Source organism: Malaclemys terrapin, chromosome 2 (assembly GCF_027887155.1).
Source record: "Malaclemys terrapin pileata isolate rMalTer1 chromosome 2, rMalTer1.hap1, whole genome shotgun sequence".
NCBI classification, from domain to species: Eukaryota; Metazoa; Chordata; order Testudines; family Emydidae; genus Malaclemys; species Malaclemys terrapin.
In genome coordinates this window covers 180,294,153-180,309,920 of record NC_071506.1, presented here as the reverse complement: position 1 = coordinate 180,309,920, position 15,768 = coordinate 180,294,153, and the positions used below count along the sequence as shown (strand labels likewise).

At 42.2% G+C, this 15,768-nt stretch overlaps 1 protein-coding gene across 12 annotated transcripts in view; it reads left to right on the top strand.

Annotated features, from left to right (window-relative positions):
* The first annotated feature begins 443 nt into the window (after nucleotides 1-443).
* FHOD3 (formin homology 2 domain containing 3) overlaps nucleotides 444-15,768 on the top strand; it is a 655,003-nt gene continuing 639,678 nt past the window's right edge. For all 12 annotated transcript variants that reach the window (XM_054018872.1, XM_054018870.1, XM_054018871.1 and 9 more), the window contains exon 1: nucleotides 444-1,028. In XM_054018872.1, coding sequence (XP_053874847.1) covers nucleotides 864-1,028 — 165 coding nt within the window. In that variant the 5' untranslated portion in view covers nucleotides 444-863. The remainder of the gene's footprint in view (nucleotides 1,029-15,768) is intronic.

Sequence of the window (15,768 nt, the reverse complement as noted above, 5' to 3'; positions counted from 1 at the left end):
TCCTCACAAATTTTCCCATCCCTGGAGATTGAGAATTGTTGGACATGATCTCTGGGTGGTGGACTCTCTTTATCTCTCCCAATCTAGGAGTATTTTTTGAAGGGGGGGTGGAATGTCTTTCTCTCCTCTGGCAGATGCGAGGCTGAGGGGTGTTGGTCCCCAAGCCAGGATCTTCTCTCCCTACCTCCTCTCCGGAAGATTTTTAGCAGGCTGTCTCCCCCGCCCCCCGACCCCTGTTCCCGCGCAGGCGGGAGTTCCTGGCTGACTGGGTGTCCCCGTCCCCAGCTCCAGTGTCCCGGGCTGGGGAATGTAGCGGCCGGTGACGCTCCTCCCTGTGCCCGCTGGGGGGCGCCTGCTGCCTTGCGGCTCCGGCTGCGCTTGGCTGAGGACTAATCCAGCGCGTGTTTCCCACAGGCAGTAGCCCCGGCTGGGTGCAGCGGGCTCAGGCTGACTGAGCATGGGGGAGCAGCTGCCGCCGCTGCTCTCCGGCTGCCCTTGCACCGCGCCCGCCGGCCGCTTCGCCCCGGGGCTCTGCCCTTTCTCAGCCTGAAGGGCGCCCGCACCTTGTGGACCCGGGCGGGGAGGGGGCTCTGAAGCAGTCGGGCTCCGCTGCGTGCATCTTGCGGCGGCGGCAGCGGCTCCTGCGGCCGGTGCTTCTCCTGCTCCCCCCACCCTCGCTTTGCAGCTCAGCCCGGCCCCGGGGAGCAGAGCCTGATCTCTGCCAACCTGCCGCTGCGGGCGGGTCGCAGCCCTGCTGCTGGGCTCCAACTTTTATTCCTTGTTCGGGGGGGAAGGGGCGCCTCCTGCCCAGCCACCCACACCCCGTGCTTTGCCGCTGCCGCCGTGTTTTGCATGGATGCACCATGGCCACGCTGGTTTGCAGGGTGCAGTTCTTAGATGACACCGACCCCTTCAATAGCACCAACTTCCCCGAGCCCACCCGGCCCCCTCTCTACACCTTCAGGGAGGACATCGCGCTCGTCACCCAGCTGGCCGGGGTGCACCGCCTGCTCAGAGCCCCGCATAAGGTACAGGGGTGGGTGTGGGGGCGGTGTTAGAAACCATCCCTACCCTGTTGGGGGGGGGGAGGGAGGGTACAGAGAAACCTACCCCAGTGTTGGGGGGGGGGGACTTAGAAACTATCCCTACACTGCCATGGGGGGGAGGGGGGATTTAGCTACTCAGTGTTGGAGAGGGAAAGGGGCACTTTGAAAGTATCCCTCCATTGTTGCAGGGGTTAGAGTTAACTCACTCCCTTGGTGGGGAAGTAGGAACTGGGACTAGAGGGGATCAGTAGCACGAATATTCAGACCAGCTGTAGATGTGATCAGAGGCATGGTCAGTGCTGTTGCTGTCACAGTTACTAGTGGTGGAACATGTGCTGATTTCAGTGATGTTACACATTAGGCAGAAGTAGGAGGCTATTTTGTGTTTTTGTATGGCTGAAGAGGGAGATCTAGATATTTTTTCCTTCCAGCAGGAAGAAGGGGTCTGTAGAGGAAGGGATTGCTGTTCAAGACTAACTCCAGCTCTTTGATTCCTAGTGCTAGAGCAGTGGTTTTCAATCTGTGGTCCATAGACCCCTGGGAATCCGCAGACTATGTCTCAGGAGTCCACGAAAAGTTGTTGTTACCCTAGAACAATGGTTTTCAACCTGTGGTCAGCGGACCACTGGGGGTTCTCAGATTATGTCTTAGATTTCCAAACGGGTCCGCACCTCCATTTGAAATTTTTTAGGGGCCCACAAACGAAAAAAGATTGAAAACCACTGTACTAGAGGAAACTCGGAGCAAGTCTACACTACCGCTTAAGTCGATCTAACTTAACTGTGAAAAAGACAACCCCTGAGCGATGCAAGTTATGGCGACCTAAGTGTTGTCCACATTGGCGCTATGTCGGCAGGAGACGCTCTCCCGTGACATAGCTTCCCCCTCTTGTGGAGGTGGAATTATGCTGACAGGAAAGAGCATCTTCACCAGTGGTGCTACAGCGGTGCAGCTGCATCAGTGCAGCTGTGTCGATTTAGCGCTTCTAGCGTAGACCTGCCGTAAGTCTGCGTTCAGAAAGAAGGGATTGTGCAGCAGGACTCCGGCAGAGGCTCAGCTAGTGTCTAGTGCACTCCTTATAAAATAGTCTAGTATTCTACATTGATACCCAAACACTGCAGTGAGGCAATTGTTATGTGACTCTTCCTGTGACTGTCAAATAATGTGGCATAAGGATAGATGGAGCAGAGTTGTTGTCCATACTTGTGATGGAAGTGAAGAGCAATACAGACCCTTTCTGTGTCAGAGGAATACAGGTATCTTGTGGAAAGGAACGCTGGATCCCGACTGTGTACAAGAAGAGTCTTTCAAATCGGAAACACAGAGGATGAAAAGATCTGTGCCTAGTAACATGTCATTTTTGTACTCAACAGGACTGTAGACTGAGTGATATTTTCATCCTAACTCAAATTTGCCTTCTGCTTGATTTAGGAATATCCCTACACTTCACCAGTTTAGGAAAAGATACCCCAGACCTCACCACCATCATTATCCCTAGAGTCTAGAAATGAGATGTTTTAGAATAACTGGCCTACAAAAATAAATTTCTTTGAGATTATGTATTTAAATATGTAGGCTAAAGGAGAGATTTTCAAAGGGACAAATGGGATTAAGGCACTTAACTCCTATTGAAAATCAATGGAAGTTTGCCTAATTTTCCTGTGTGCCTTTGAAAATCTCCTCCTAAATGGATAGAACACAAAGTATGCCTAATATTTTTCATTAGTTTTATTCTCCACCTTATACATAAAGTCACCTTAAAACTTTTAAAGAAGTGCAGGGGAAGATGTTTGAGAACTGGTGGTGGTGGACTTTGATAGCAATGTTGTTTTCCCATGTGAGTATATCAAAGAGTTCACTCTTAATAAGTAATCCCTTGACAGAAATAAATTGTGTGTGTAAGTGAATGGAATGGGTGTCAGTCAGTCTCAACATGGGTCTGCCTGGGACAGCATGCATTTACATCTTTATAAGTGAACATGTTTATGAAAGAACGTGTTAGTGTCTTCATGAATCTCAGGTCACAGCATTGTACGTTCATGAGATGTCACTTTTCATTTCCAAAAATATCTACAGGGCAGGCATGGCTGATGCATTAGTTGTAACTGTTGTATTTTGGAAGCCTTGAAAAAAGGCCAAATCTGTAACAAATTTGACATGTCTGCCCCTTGTTAGTAACCTCTTCAGAGTATCATGGGATTTTGAGAAACCATTTATTGTTTCGGAAGGTTGGCTAAGAGCATGTTCATGCAGAGCAGGGTTTAAGCTATTGCTGTTGTGAGGTTTTATAAGCTAAACAGTTGCAGTGAGGGCTTTGTTAAAAATAGCAGTAAGTCTGCTGTCCTTGGAACAATTGATACTGTAGCTCTTCAGAAGGGTAAGTATTGAGTATGCCACTAATGCAAATCCCAACCTTTGTGAAAACTTATGTACCTCTTATATATTTATTTTAATGCATCTGTTGATAAATGTCACTCTCTTCACTTATGGTCACACACGCAGGCCTGGTTTTGGAATTCTGGGCTTTTCAAAGCAATACAGCAGTTTGTTGTTATGAAATACTTTCTTTTATTATTTTCTACCTTGTTATTTAATAATCCTTCTAGTCTGTGAATTAACTCAGTTAAAGAAGTCAGAGGAAAAATAACAACTGGAATGTGTTTTTCTGAAGAAAGCAAAATAGGAAAAGACCATTTTATCCGTTCTTTCATAAAGTGGGTGGGAAATATTCTCTTAACATTATTTCTTGTGTTATGGCCTGTACTCAGGAGCTTGCTGGAGGATGGAAAAAGGCTGTGTGTGCTCTTAGCTTTAAGGATGTCAAAAGACCAATAAAAAATAGTTCAAAGAAAACCTCTTTCAGCAGAAGTTTTACATTTGTAGAACATTTTCTTGCCAAGGTTACAGAAACTCTGTAGAGGACAGAGCTCTGCATAATGCACAAAAAATGTAGGTGCATTGGAACATATTCTGTTCCTACAACTCAGGGTCAGATTCAGATACTTTAGTCACATTGAGTAGTACCTTATTCTGTGAGTAGTCCCATTTGGGATTACTTGTGGAGTAAAATAGTGTGAGTTAGGGCCAGATTCTGATACCTAATTGAGTAGAGCAATGGACTGGGAGATGGTACTTAAGGTTCTATATCTGACTTCACTGTTGACGTGCCATAAGCAGCCTATTTTTCAAAAATGGCCACTGACTTTGGGTGGTTTTTGTTTATTTGGAAAGCCCAATTTGAGATCACTTGGATCAGATTGTGATTACTTGGAGCAATGGCAGCTTCCATTGACTTCAATTTGAATTGCTTGTTTAGCACTTCTAAAAATCAGGCCCATAGTAACTCAAACTTTAATTGAAGCATTCAAAATCAGTGGCACTTCTGAACGTAGACTTTCTTCCCCACATCTCTTTTTGCCCATTTGAAAAATGGAGATAATACATTTCTCACAGAGGTTTTATGAGATTTAAATGATTAAAAAAGACTTGGGTGTTTTGGGTGGAAGATATGAAACTCCATAGTTGCTGTACAAAAACATATTAAAAGATAGGCCCTGTCTCAAAGACCTTATAATGTAGGTCCTGGGCCTGCAAACACCTTATGCATCTGCTAATTTTACTCATGTGAGTAGTCCCATTGAACTCAGCAGTATGTGTTTGCAGTATGAGGACCTAATTCCAGTATATTCTAGATATGTCTCCTGGCATTCTCTTAGCTACTTACTAAAGAATTAATCAGACTGGTTTTTCTCTCTCCAGTTATTTTTGCAAATTAGTGTTTTCCTCCTGTTTGTTTGCTATCTGTCCAATAATTTGTGTCATCACTAAATTTGATCATGGTTCAATATACACCTCTCCTGTGTGGCTTGAAACTCTGGTGAATAATCTTCTGGGCAATGGGGTATTCTGAAGTGGGCTTCTTGCAATCTTTCTTGTTGTTATTCCATTTTGTATTAAATATTGGATGAAACTATAGTAAAGATCAGAATTACCAGTCACATAATTGAACATGATTTGTTGGGGAAGAGTCAACACAGCTTTTCTAAAGGGAAATCATAGCATCATAGACTATCAGGATTGGAAGGGACCTCAAGAGGTCATCTAGTCCAACCCCCTGCTCAAAGCAGGACCAATTCCCAACTAAATCATCCCAGCCAGGGCTTTGTCAAGCTGGGCCTTAAAAACCTCCAAGGAAGGAGACTCCACCACCTCCCTAGGTAACGCATTCCAGTGCTTCACCACCCTCCTAGTGAAATAGTGTTTCCTAATATTCAACCTGGACCTCCCCCACTGCAACTTGAGACATTGCTCCTTGTTCTGTCATCTGCCACCACTGAGAACAGCTGAGCTCCATCCTCTTTGGAACCCCCCTTCAGGTAGTTGAAGGCTGCTATCAAATCCCCCCCCCCCCATTCTTCTCTTCTGGAGACTAAACAATCCCAGTTCCCTCAGCCTCTCCTCATAAGTCATGTGCTCCAGCCCCCTAATCATTTTTGTTGCCCTCCGCTGGACTCTTAACAATTTTTCCACATCCTTCTTGTAGTGTGAGGCCCAAAATTGGACACAGTACTCCAGATGAAGCCTCACCAATGTTGAATAAAGGGGAACGATCACGTTCCTCGATCTGCTGGCAATGCCCCTACTTATACAGCCCAAAATGCCATTAGCCTTCTTGGCAACAAGAGCACACTGTTGACTCATATCCAGCTTCTCATCCACTGTGACCCCTAGGTCCTTTTCTGCAGAACTGCTACCTAGCCATTCGGTCCCTAGTCTGTAGCAGTGCATGGGATTCTTCCGTCTTAAGTGCAGGACTCTGCACTTATCCTTGTTGAACCTCATCAGGTTTTTTTTGGCCCAATCCTCTAATTTGTCTAGGTCCCTCTGTATCCAATCCCTACCCTCTAGTGTATCTACCATGCCTCCTAGTTTAGTGTCATCTGCAAATTTGCTGAGAGTGCAGTCCACACCATCCTCCAGATCATTAATAAAGATATTAAACAAAACCGGCCCCAGGACCGACCCTTGGGGCACTCCGCTTGAAACTAGCTGCCAACTAGACATGGAGCCATTGATCACTACCCGTTGAGCCCGACGATCTAGCCAGCTTTCTATCCACCTTACTGTCCATTCATCCAGCCCATACTTCTTTAACTTGGTGGCAAGAATACTGTGGGAGACCATATCAAAAGCTTTGCTAAAGTCAAGGAATAACACATCCACTGCTTTCCCCTCAACCACAGAGTCAATTATCTCATCACGGCTCACCAATTTATTAAAATTCTTTGAGAGGGTCAACAAACACGTGGACAAGGATGTTCTAGTTCAGTGGTGAGCAACCTGCGGCCTGCAGGCCTCATGCAGCCCATCAGGGTAATTTGCGGGTGGACTGCCAGGCAGTTTGTTTACATTTGCATGGCCACCTGCAGCTCCCAGTGGCTGTGGTTTGCCGTTCCCGGCCAATGGGAGCTGTGTGAAGCGGCGGCCAGCCCCCGCCACTTCCCGCAGGTGCCATTGACCGGGAATGGCAACCCGCGGCCACTGGGAGCTGTGGGCAGCTGTGCAAATGTAAACAAACTGTCTGGAGGCCCACCAGCAGATGACCCGGATGGGCTGCATGCCACCCGCGAGCCACAGGTTGCCCACCACTGTTCTAGTGGATATAATGGACTTGAATTTTCAGAAGGCCTTTGAAAAGGTCCCTCACCAAAGGCTCTTAGGCAAAAAAGCTGTCATGGGATAAGAAGGAAAGAGAGGAAATAAAGGGTAGGAATAAATGTTCAGTTTTCAGAATGGAGAGAGGGATCTATAATGGGACCAGTGCTGTTCAACATATTCATAAATGATCTGGAAAAAGGGGTAAACAGTGAGGTAGCAAAATTTGCAGACGATACAAAATTACTCAAGATATTTAAGTCCAAAGCACACTGTGAAAAGCTAAAAAAGAATCTCACAAAACTGCACAAGTGGGCAACAAAATGGCAGATGAAATTCAATGTTAATAACTGCAAAGTAATGCACATTGGAAAACATAATCTCAACTATACATACAAAACAATGGGGTCTAAATTAAATGTTACCACTCAAGAAAGAGATTTTGGAATCATTTTGGATCTCTGAAAACATCTGCTTAATGTGCAGCAGTCGTCAAAAAACTAACAGAACGTTAAGAATCGTTAGGAAAGGGATAGATAATAAGACAGAAAATATCTTACTGCCACTATATAAATCCATGGTATGCCCACACCTTGAATGCTGCATGCAGTTCTGCTCGCCCCATCTCAAAAACAGATATATTAGAATTGGAAAAGGTGCAGAGAAGGGTAACAAAAATGATTAAGGGTATGGAAAAGCTTCCATGTGAGGAGAGATTAAAAAGACTGGGACGTTTTAGCTTGGAAAAGAGGTAACTAAGGGGGATATGACAGAAGTCTATAAAATTGTGAATGGCATGAAGAAAGTGAATAAGTGTTATTTACCCCTTCACATAACACAAGAACCAGGGGTCACCCAATAAAAGTAATAAACAGCAGGTTTAAAACAAACAAAAGGAAGTACTTCTTCACACAGCACACAGTCAACCTGTGGAACTCATTGCTAAGGGATGTTGTGAAGGCCAAAAGTATAACTGGGTTCAAAAAATAATTAGATAATTTCATGGAGCATAGGTCCATCAATGACTCTTAGCCAAGATGGTCAGGGATGCACCACCATGCTCTGGGTGTCCTCAGCCTCTAACTGCCAAAAGCTGGGAGTGGACAACAGGGGATGAATCACTTGATAATTGCCCTGTTCTGGTTGTTCCCTCTGAAGCATCTAGCATTGGCTGCTGTTGGAAGACAGGATACTGGGCTAGATGCACCATTGGTCTGATCCAGTATGGTTGTTCTTATGTAAGAACAGTAGTTAGGTATTCATCTGTGAGGTGGGAGATCCCTGTTCAAATCCCTTCTCATCGTTGGGCAGAGGGCAGAGTTGCACCGGGAGACTCCCACATGCCAGGTGAGTACACTAATCACTGGGATAAAGATTATGAGGGAAATGTCCTCCCTCCCCTGGCCATTTGTGTGGAGTTAGGTGCATTCAGAGGATGCCTACCAGCAGGGCTGTTTCTAGGGGGATGCGGAGCCTGGGGTGGAAGCAACGGATTCGTCTCTTCCGGGACTGCCCACGCTGGGCAATTGCACCGGCCTGCGGGGGCCCCCAAAGCGCGGGGCCCAGAGCGGTCGCCTCAATTTGCCCTACCCAAGGGACATCTCTGCCTACCATATTAGGCCCAGCAGGCGAGATAGATAGGGAGATGTCGGTCTCTACATAGTTTGAGGATCCTTTTGGGACTTAGACATGAACTAGGTCTCTGGATATTATCTGTATATTTATCTTATTCTCTGCATTAGCAATTCAATGCCTGTCTCTTTGTGGCACCTCTTTATTTGGCCAGATACTGCAGTGTGCTTTTATTTCAAATAATCCTTCCTGAAATGCAGGCCTTTTATTTTCAACAACAATTTCTTTTAAGAAATGTTTACATAAAGTTCTGAATTTGAGTATCAGCCCTTAGATCAAGTAGGAAAAAAAAAAAAGGCTGCCCTGTAATGTTGGATTTTGGAAGTGCTCCATCAGAAGGAGGTGTGAACCTTTCATTTATTTTTAAAATGTGCAAGTGAAATTAGTGCTCATGGACTTTAATCAGGCACAGTATAGATTGGCATGCACATCACCTATCTGCAGACTTCTGCTAATGTCCCCCAATTCTGACCGGCACCGTTTACCTGCAGTTTACCATGTTTCTTTGGGAACATAGGAACTCCATTTTGGTTAGTTAGGTCTGTCTGTTTTATACTGCTGCCCGTCACCATAGTATCTGAGTGCCTTCCACATAAAATTAGTAGCAATAGCAAAGTAGTGGCACTTCTCTCTTTTTGAAGTCAAAAGGCTGCTTGGGGTAGGGCTGTGTGGGTTGTTTTTAGTTTTTGTTTGATTGTTTTTTGTTTTATTTTTGTTTGGTTGAGATTAGAGTAGAAGGGAGGTTTATTTTGTGAGTGTCACTTATAGTGAAAAGAGTCACAAAGAGGAAGGCTTTGAAACCTTTCCTAAAGACTGGAATTCATCTGATCTCCTCTGGAAGATTGTTCCATAGTCAGAGTCCCTCAACGGAGAGCTTTATCCCTAGCTCTCGCATGCTTTGTCCTGGGCTTTGTGATCTGCATGGTCACAGAGAAGTGCAGCTGTCATGGTGGTTCGTAGGTTGAAATTTGGTCTTTGATACACCTGCGGCTTGATCCTTTAATTACATTGAAAATTAATGTTCCAGTGGACCAATGGTCCATCTAGTTCAGTATTCTGTCTTTGACAGTGATGAGTACAAAATGTTTCATATTATACCTTGAAATGTAACATTTTATCTCCTGAAACATGTTTTTATTTTATCTAATGTAACTACAGATGCTCTTATTATTCATGTAAATTCGAATCCTTTTCTGAAACCTGCTGAGCTCTTGACCTTTACATTTTGTGGCAGTGAGTTTCACAGGTTAATTATGTGTATTTGTTTCCTTTCATCAGTTTTAAATTTGACACCTTAAATTTGATTGAGTGTTCCCTTGTCCTCTAAAAAGGGTTTGCCGTCCCTAATCATTTACTATTTTATATACTGCTAAATAAACCATAATACCACATTGGGCTTGATCCAGTTCTCACTTTAGTCATTAGAAAGACTCCCTTTGACTTCAGTAGGTGTTGGATTATGCCCTTATGGAGCAGAAACTTCTAATCATGATGTAATGCAGTGGTTTTGTAAGGAAGATTACTAGCAAAGTCCTCATTTTATTCAGATGTGTGAGTAAATCAAACAGGGTTTACTTCTAGATTGACATGGTTAAAATTATTCTTTTTAAAAAAATCTGCATATTCTACAATTTGATCCCAAAGAAAAAGCTAGATCAGTTATACCCTGGTTGACCTAGACCTTTAGAAATGTAAATTTCTTGGTTTTATGAGTTGACCTTTTAGGAAATTACATACCTACTTAAGACAGGAGCTTAGAGTTGTCTGAATATGTTTTGTCTGTATCTATAATATTAAGTAGAGACCGGTCCAAGCTGGACCTCTAGATCCAAACCTCCCTCTTCCACTTTTCCCTGAATCTTGGGAAAATTCAGATGTGGATCTAAATTTATGGCTCAGGTCCAACTCTAATAATGCTCTTTGAATCTAATTTGGTACTGTGGATTTGTTGGTTTTGAATTGCTTTAAGTTACTTGATATCTGTGACTTGCTGACCTAAAGTCATTTAGGCGAGGGCTATATATATATATATATATAGCCAATGTCAGGTGGCATTTTTTTTTTTTAGAGCTCTTCCTTCCTTATTAATTTAATTACAACATACTGTATTTTACCTTATACTGTGTGTTCATTTGCCACTGTATACCTTATACTGTGTGTTCATTTGCTGTAACACCAAAATATATTTGGTGTTACAGCAGCTCCTTATGGAGTTACATTACTGTGAAATATGTATGAAATGAGTTATCATTTTCAATTCATTTTTCTTTCCAAATGATGATGATAATAATTAATACAAAAATTATTTGTGTGAGTATGCAGGGCACAAAGATAAATTGATCCGAAACCCCCCCCCCTTGCCTCGTCTGACACTTTGGCAACATTTGGGGAGGCAAGAATTCACCCAGGAGCCATGCCAGTGTTCAAATCTTTTCCAACACATTTATCAGGATGGACAGAACCACCCTGTCACTGAAAGGAGCAGCTAATCCAAGTATAATGAAATGAATCCAATATGCTTACTTAACAAAGGGACTCTTACCTCCCTTAGTAAACAAATAGTCCAAACTGCTCCTCCTGGCTCAGCCACTCAGTCCCAGATTAGGGCTCCTCTTTCCCATTGGACAATGGTTGTGTCTTGCCTGCAGTGCAGCTTGTCGTGGCCACTCTCCCAGGTTGCTCCCTTGGCCTGTTTCCCAGCCTTGAGCTCATGCTCAGGGCCTGCTGTGTCCCTTTCTCTAATGGGAGGAGAGCTGGCAGCAGGAAGTAAGGGCTATCCAGTCAGGGCACTGGAGTCCTTCACAGCACTGCTGCTGACATGTGGAGTGATGGGGCTCTCTTCAGTATATAGAAATATAAACTCAATGTATCATAAAGACAGAGAGTACTGTACAGTGAAAAAAGCTCAAATACTGCAACCAAAGAAGTTAAGGAAACTATAATTGGTGTGACATGTGAGTAACTATTGTAGTATTAAAGTAAACAACAAAACAAACACTGTGCCAATAAAATAAATTACTATCATAGTAAAATTAGAGTTGGATAAACACATCTTTCCTCTGTCTTTTTTTTTAAACCCACACAAAAGTAGGTCCAGAACTTCAAACTTTTTGATTTTGTTTACCATTAGTAAGTAATGTGTTATAGCGGCCAAAAAGTTGGGAGCATCTGGTCCTACTCAGACGCTGGGCTCCCTGCTCCTTCCAGGGAAGAGAAAAATCTTGATTCCCGTATGCATGAGGCAAAAAAGATTCTGGTCCTTCTTCCCCAGCTGCCCCACCCTCCCATGGTGTTTGTAAGGAGGAAGAGAGAGTGACAATCCTTGGCTCATCCTTTGTTCCAGGATGAGGGGAGTGAAGATACTGACACTATAAACCCATGACTTGAGCTGACTGTCCTTTTTATATTGAAGTCCTGTGTAGGGAAGGGTCCCCATTTCCCCTCTGTCTTTTTCTAGGCAGACTTCCTTCTGACTTCAAGAGCAGGCAGCAAGGAGCACCACTGCCCCTACCAGTCCAAAGAGAGGATTTTTTTTTTAGTGTGGACAAGCTACTCACCGTTAAACAGCAGGAGGAGCAGGGAAGCACACTTCTTTGTCTTGCTGCACTGTTTCTTTAAGCACTATGGAACAGAGACACACAATACACTGAACTTAAGAAACCCTATTTGGAACACTGGTGCAGAATTTTCTTGCTCAAGGTTTTCCCTGAGCCCACTTGCATTATGAAGTGTCTTGGCTTAAAGGAAAATAGATCCTGTGAAACTAAATTGATATCTTTCTTGATGAGATTATAATTTTGGTTGATTACGGTCATGGTGTTGATGTAATATACTTAGACTTCTGTAAGGTATTTGACATGGTATTGCACAGCATTTTGATTAAAAAACTGGAATGATACAAAATTAATAGGGCTGTCAAGCAATTAATCACACTGTTAATAATAGAATACCATTTATTTAAATATTTTTGGATGTTTTCTACATTTTCAAATATATTGATTTAAATTACAACACAGAATACAAAGTGTACAGTGCTCACTTTATATTTATTTTTGATTACAAAAATTTGCACTGTAAAAAACAAAAGAAATAGTATATTTCAATTCACCTAATACAAGTATTGTAGTGCAATCTCTTTATAATGAAAGTTGAACTTACAAATGTAGAATTATGTACAAAAAGTAACTGCATTCAAAATAAAACAATGTAAAACTTTAGAACCCACAAGTCCATTTCGGCTAATCACTCAGACAAATATGTTTGGTTACAATTTTCAGGAGATAATGCTGCCCACGTCTTGTTTAAAATGTCACCTGAAAGTGAGAACAGGCGTTCACATGGCACTGTTGTAGCTGGCATCGCAAGATATTTATGTGCCAGATGAGCTAAAGATTCATATGTCCCTTCATGCTTCAACAACCATTCCAGAAGACTTGCGTCTATGCTGATGATGGGTTCTGCTTGATAACAATCCAAAGCAGAGCAGATCGCTGCATGTTCATTTTCATCATCTGATTCAGTTGCCACCAGCAAAAGGTTGATTTTCTTTTTTGGTGGTTCAGGTTCTGTAGTTTCCGCATCGGAATGTTGCTCTTTTAAGACATCTGAAAACATTCTCCACACCTCGTCTCTCTCAGATTTTTGCAAGGCACTTCAGATTCTTAAACTTTGGGTCAAATGCTATATCTGTCCTTAGAACAAACATGTGCTGGGTCATCATCTGAGACTGCTAAAACATGAAATATATGGCAGAATACAGGCAAAAACAGAACAGGAGACAATTCTCCCCCAAGGAGTTCAGTCACAAATTTAATTAATGCATTCTTTTTTTAACGAGCATAATCAGCATGGAAGCATGTCCTCTGGAATGGTGGCCGAAGCATGAAGGGGCTTGAATGTTTAGCATATCTGGCATGTAAATACCTTGCAATGCCGGCTACAAAAGTGCCATGTGAACGCCTGTTCTCACTTTCAGGTGACGTTGTAAATAAGAAGCAGTCAGCAGTATTTCCTGTACATGTAAACAAACTTGTTTGTCTTAGCAGTTGGCTGAACAAGAAGTAGGACTGAGTGGACTTGTAGGCTCTAAAGTTTTATATTGTTTTGTTTTTGAGTGCAGTTATGTAACAAAATAAAATCTACATTTGTAAGTTATATTTTCACGATAAAGAAATTGCACTACAGTACTTGTATGAGGTGAATTGAAAAATACTATTTTTTTTGTTTATAATTTTTACAGTACAAATATTTGTAATAAAAATAACTGTATTCTGTGTTGTAATAGAAATCAATATATTTGAAAATATAGAAAAACATTGAAAAATATTTAATACATTTCAGTTGGTATTCTATTGTTTAAGAGTGCGGTTAATCATAATTAATTTTTTAATTGCAGTTAATTTTTTTGAGTTAATCACGTGAGTTAACTGTGATTAATTGACATCCCTAAAAAATTAATGTGGCACACATTAAATTGATTAAAAATTGAGTAACTAATAGTAATTTAATTATCAAATTATCAAAATGTAATTATAAACATGGAATCATTATTATCAAGTGGTTGGGTATCTAGTAAAGTCCCGCAGGGATCAGTTCTTGGCCCTACGCTATTTAACATTTTTATGAATGACCAGAAGAAAACATAAAATCATGTCTGATACCATTTGTACATGATCCTAAAATTGGGGAAGTGGTAAATAATGAAGAGGATAGGGCACTGGTACAAACCGATCTGGATAACTTGGTAAACTGGGCGCAAGCAAACAATATATATTTTAATATGGCTAAATGTAAATGTATACATCTAGGAACAAAGAATGTAGGCTGTACTTTACAGGATGAGGGACTCTATCCCAGGAAGCATTGATTCTAAAAGGATTTGGGATAGTGGTGAAAGATCAGCTGACCGTGAACTCCCATTGCAATGCTGTGGCTAAAAGGGCTAATACGATCGTTGGATTCATTAAAATGGTATCTCGGATAGGAGTAGGGAGAGCTTTTTACCTCTGTATTTGGCATGGCTGCAACTGCTGCTGGAATACTGTGTCCAGTTCTGGTGTCTGCAGTTCAGGAAGGATGTTAATAAATTAGAGATAGTTCAGAGAAGAGTGATGAGAATGATTAAAGGATTAGAAAACATCCTTAAAGTGATAGACTCAAGAGGCTCAATCTATATTAGTTTAACAAAGAAAAGGATAAGGGTGACATGATCACTGTTTATAAGTACCTACAAGAGGAACAAATATTTGATAATAGGCTCTTCAGTCTAGAAGAAAGGTGTAATATGATCCAATGGCTGGAAGTTGAAGCTAGACAAATTCAGACTGAAAATATGGTATAATTTTTCAACACTGGAGGTAATTAACAATTTACCAAGAGTCGTTTTGGATTCTGCATCTCTGGCAATTTTTAAACCAAGACTTGATGTTATTCTAAAAGATATGCTCTAGGGTTTATTCTGGGGAAGTTCTGTGGGCTGTGTTATACAGGAGGTCAGACTAGATCACTATGGTCCCTTCTGGCTTTGGAATCTATGCATCTGTGAAAGAGTTTGTACACTGTGACTGTCAGGTGTGTGTTTTTGGTCCTGCTGCTGCTGGATGTGGGGGCAGGTAGGTCATCTCTTTCTTCCTCAAGATGCAATTTTTGGATTGGTCAGTGGGCCTCCTTAGCAATACCCCCAAAGATAGAAGAGGTGGCAGGACGTAGCCTGCCACCTGCAGGTTGCTGCCTTCTTGAAACTGTTAGTGGTAAGGTTGTGGGCAGAACCTGTTGAGGCAGACGGATAGTCTGGGGCTGGTGCAGTGCTTGAATTTTCATTGTCCTTCCCTCAGGAAGAAGAAGAGAGGTAATTCTTGTAATGGTGACCAGGAGATCAGGGCTGGCAAGGGCATTGGGCATAAGTATCTGCAACAATTTTTCCAAGTGTTCTGGATTTCACAAAACTCAAGCCATTTTGTGATACACAGTACTTTTGCAAAGTAAATCCAGAAACTCTCAAAATCTCAAATGCCAAGAGGTTCACCCATCCCGAACTACAAACAACATGAGATTGTTAACACTGGCAATGGGTGTGTTTATTTGAATTTTCAGAGAAGGGTGTTTACGTTAAAATTGAAGAGAGATATCACATTTTATCAGTTGTCCATTTCTCTGCGCTGCAGCCTTCTTTACCTATTTTATAAAAATGCCATGCTGAAAATGAAACTGCAATCAGTGAAGTTACTCTGGATACTGGTATAAATGAGAGCAGAATTTGGCCCTAACAGTGGATTTAAAAAACAAAATCAAAACCAAGTTGCATCAAGGATCTGTATGGAAAATGTCAGCGTGAGTGAAATTAAAGAGATGCTAAATGGGAAAGCTGTCAGAGGGTATTCATTTTAAGGCCTCAAAGATCAGAGATCCCAGCAATATAAATTGAAAATGAACATTG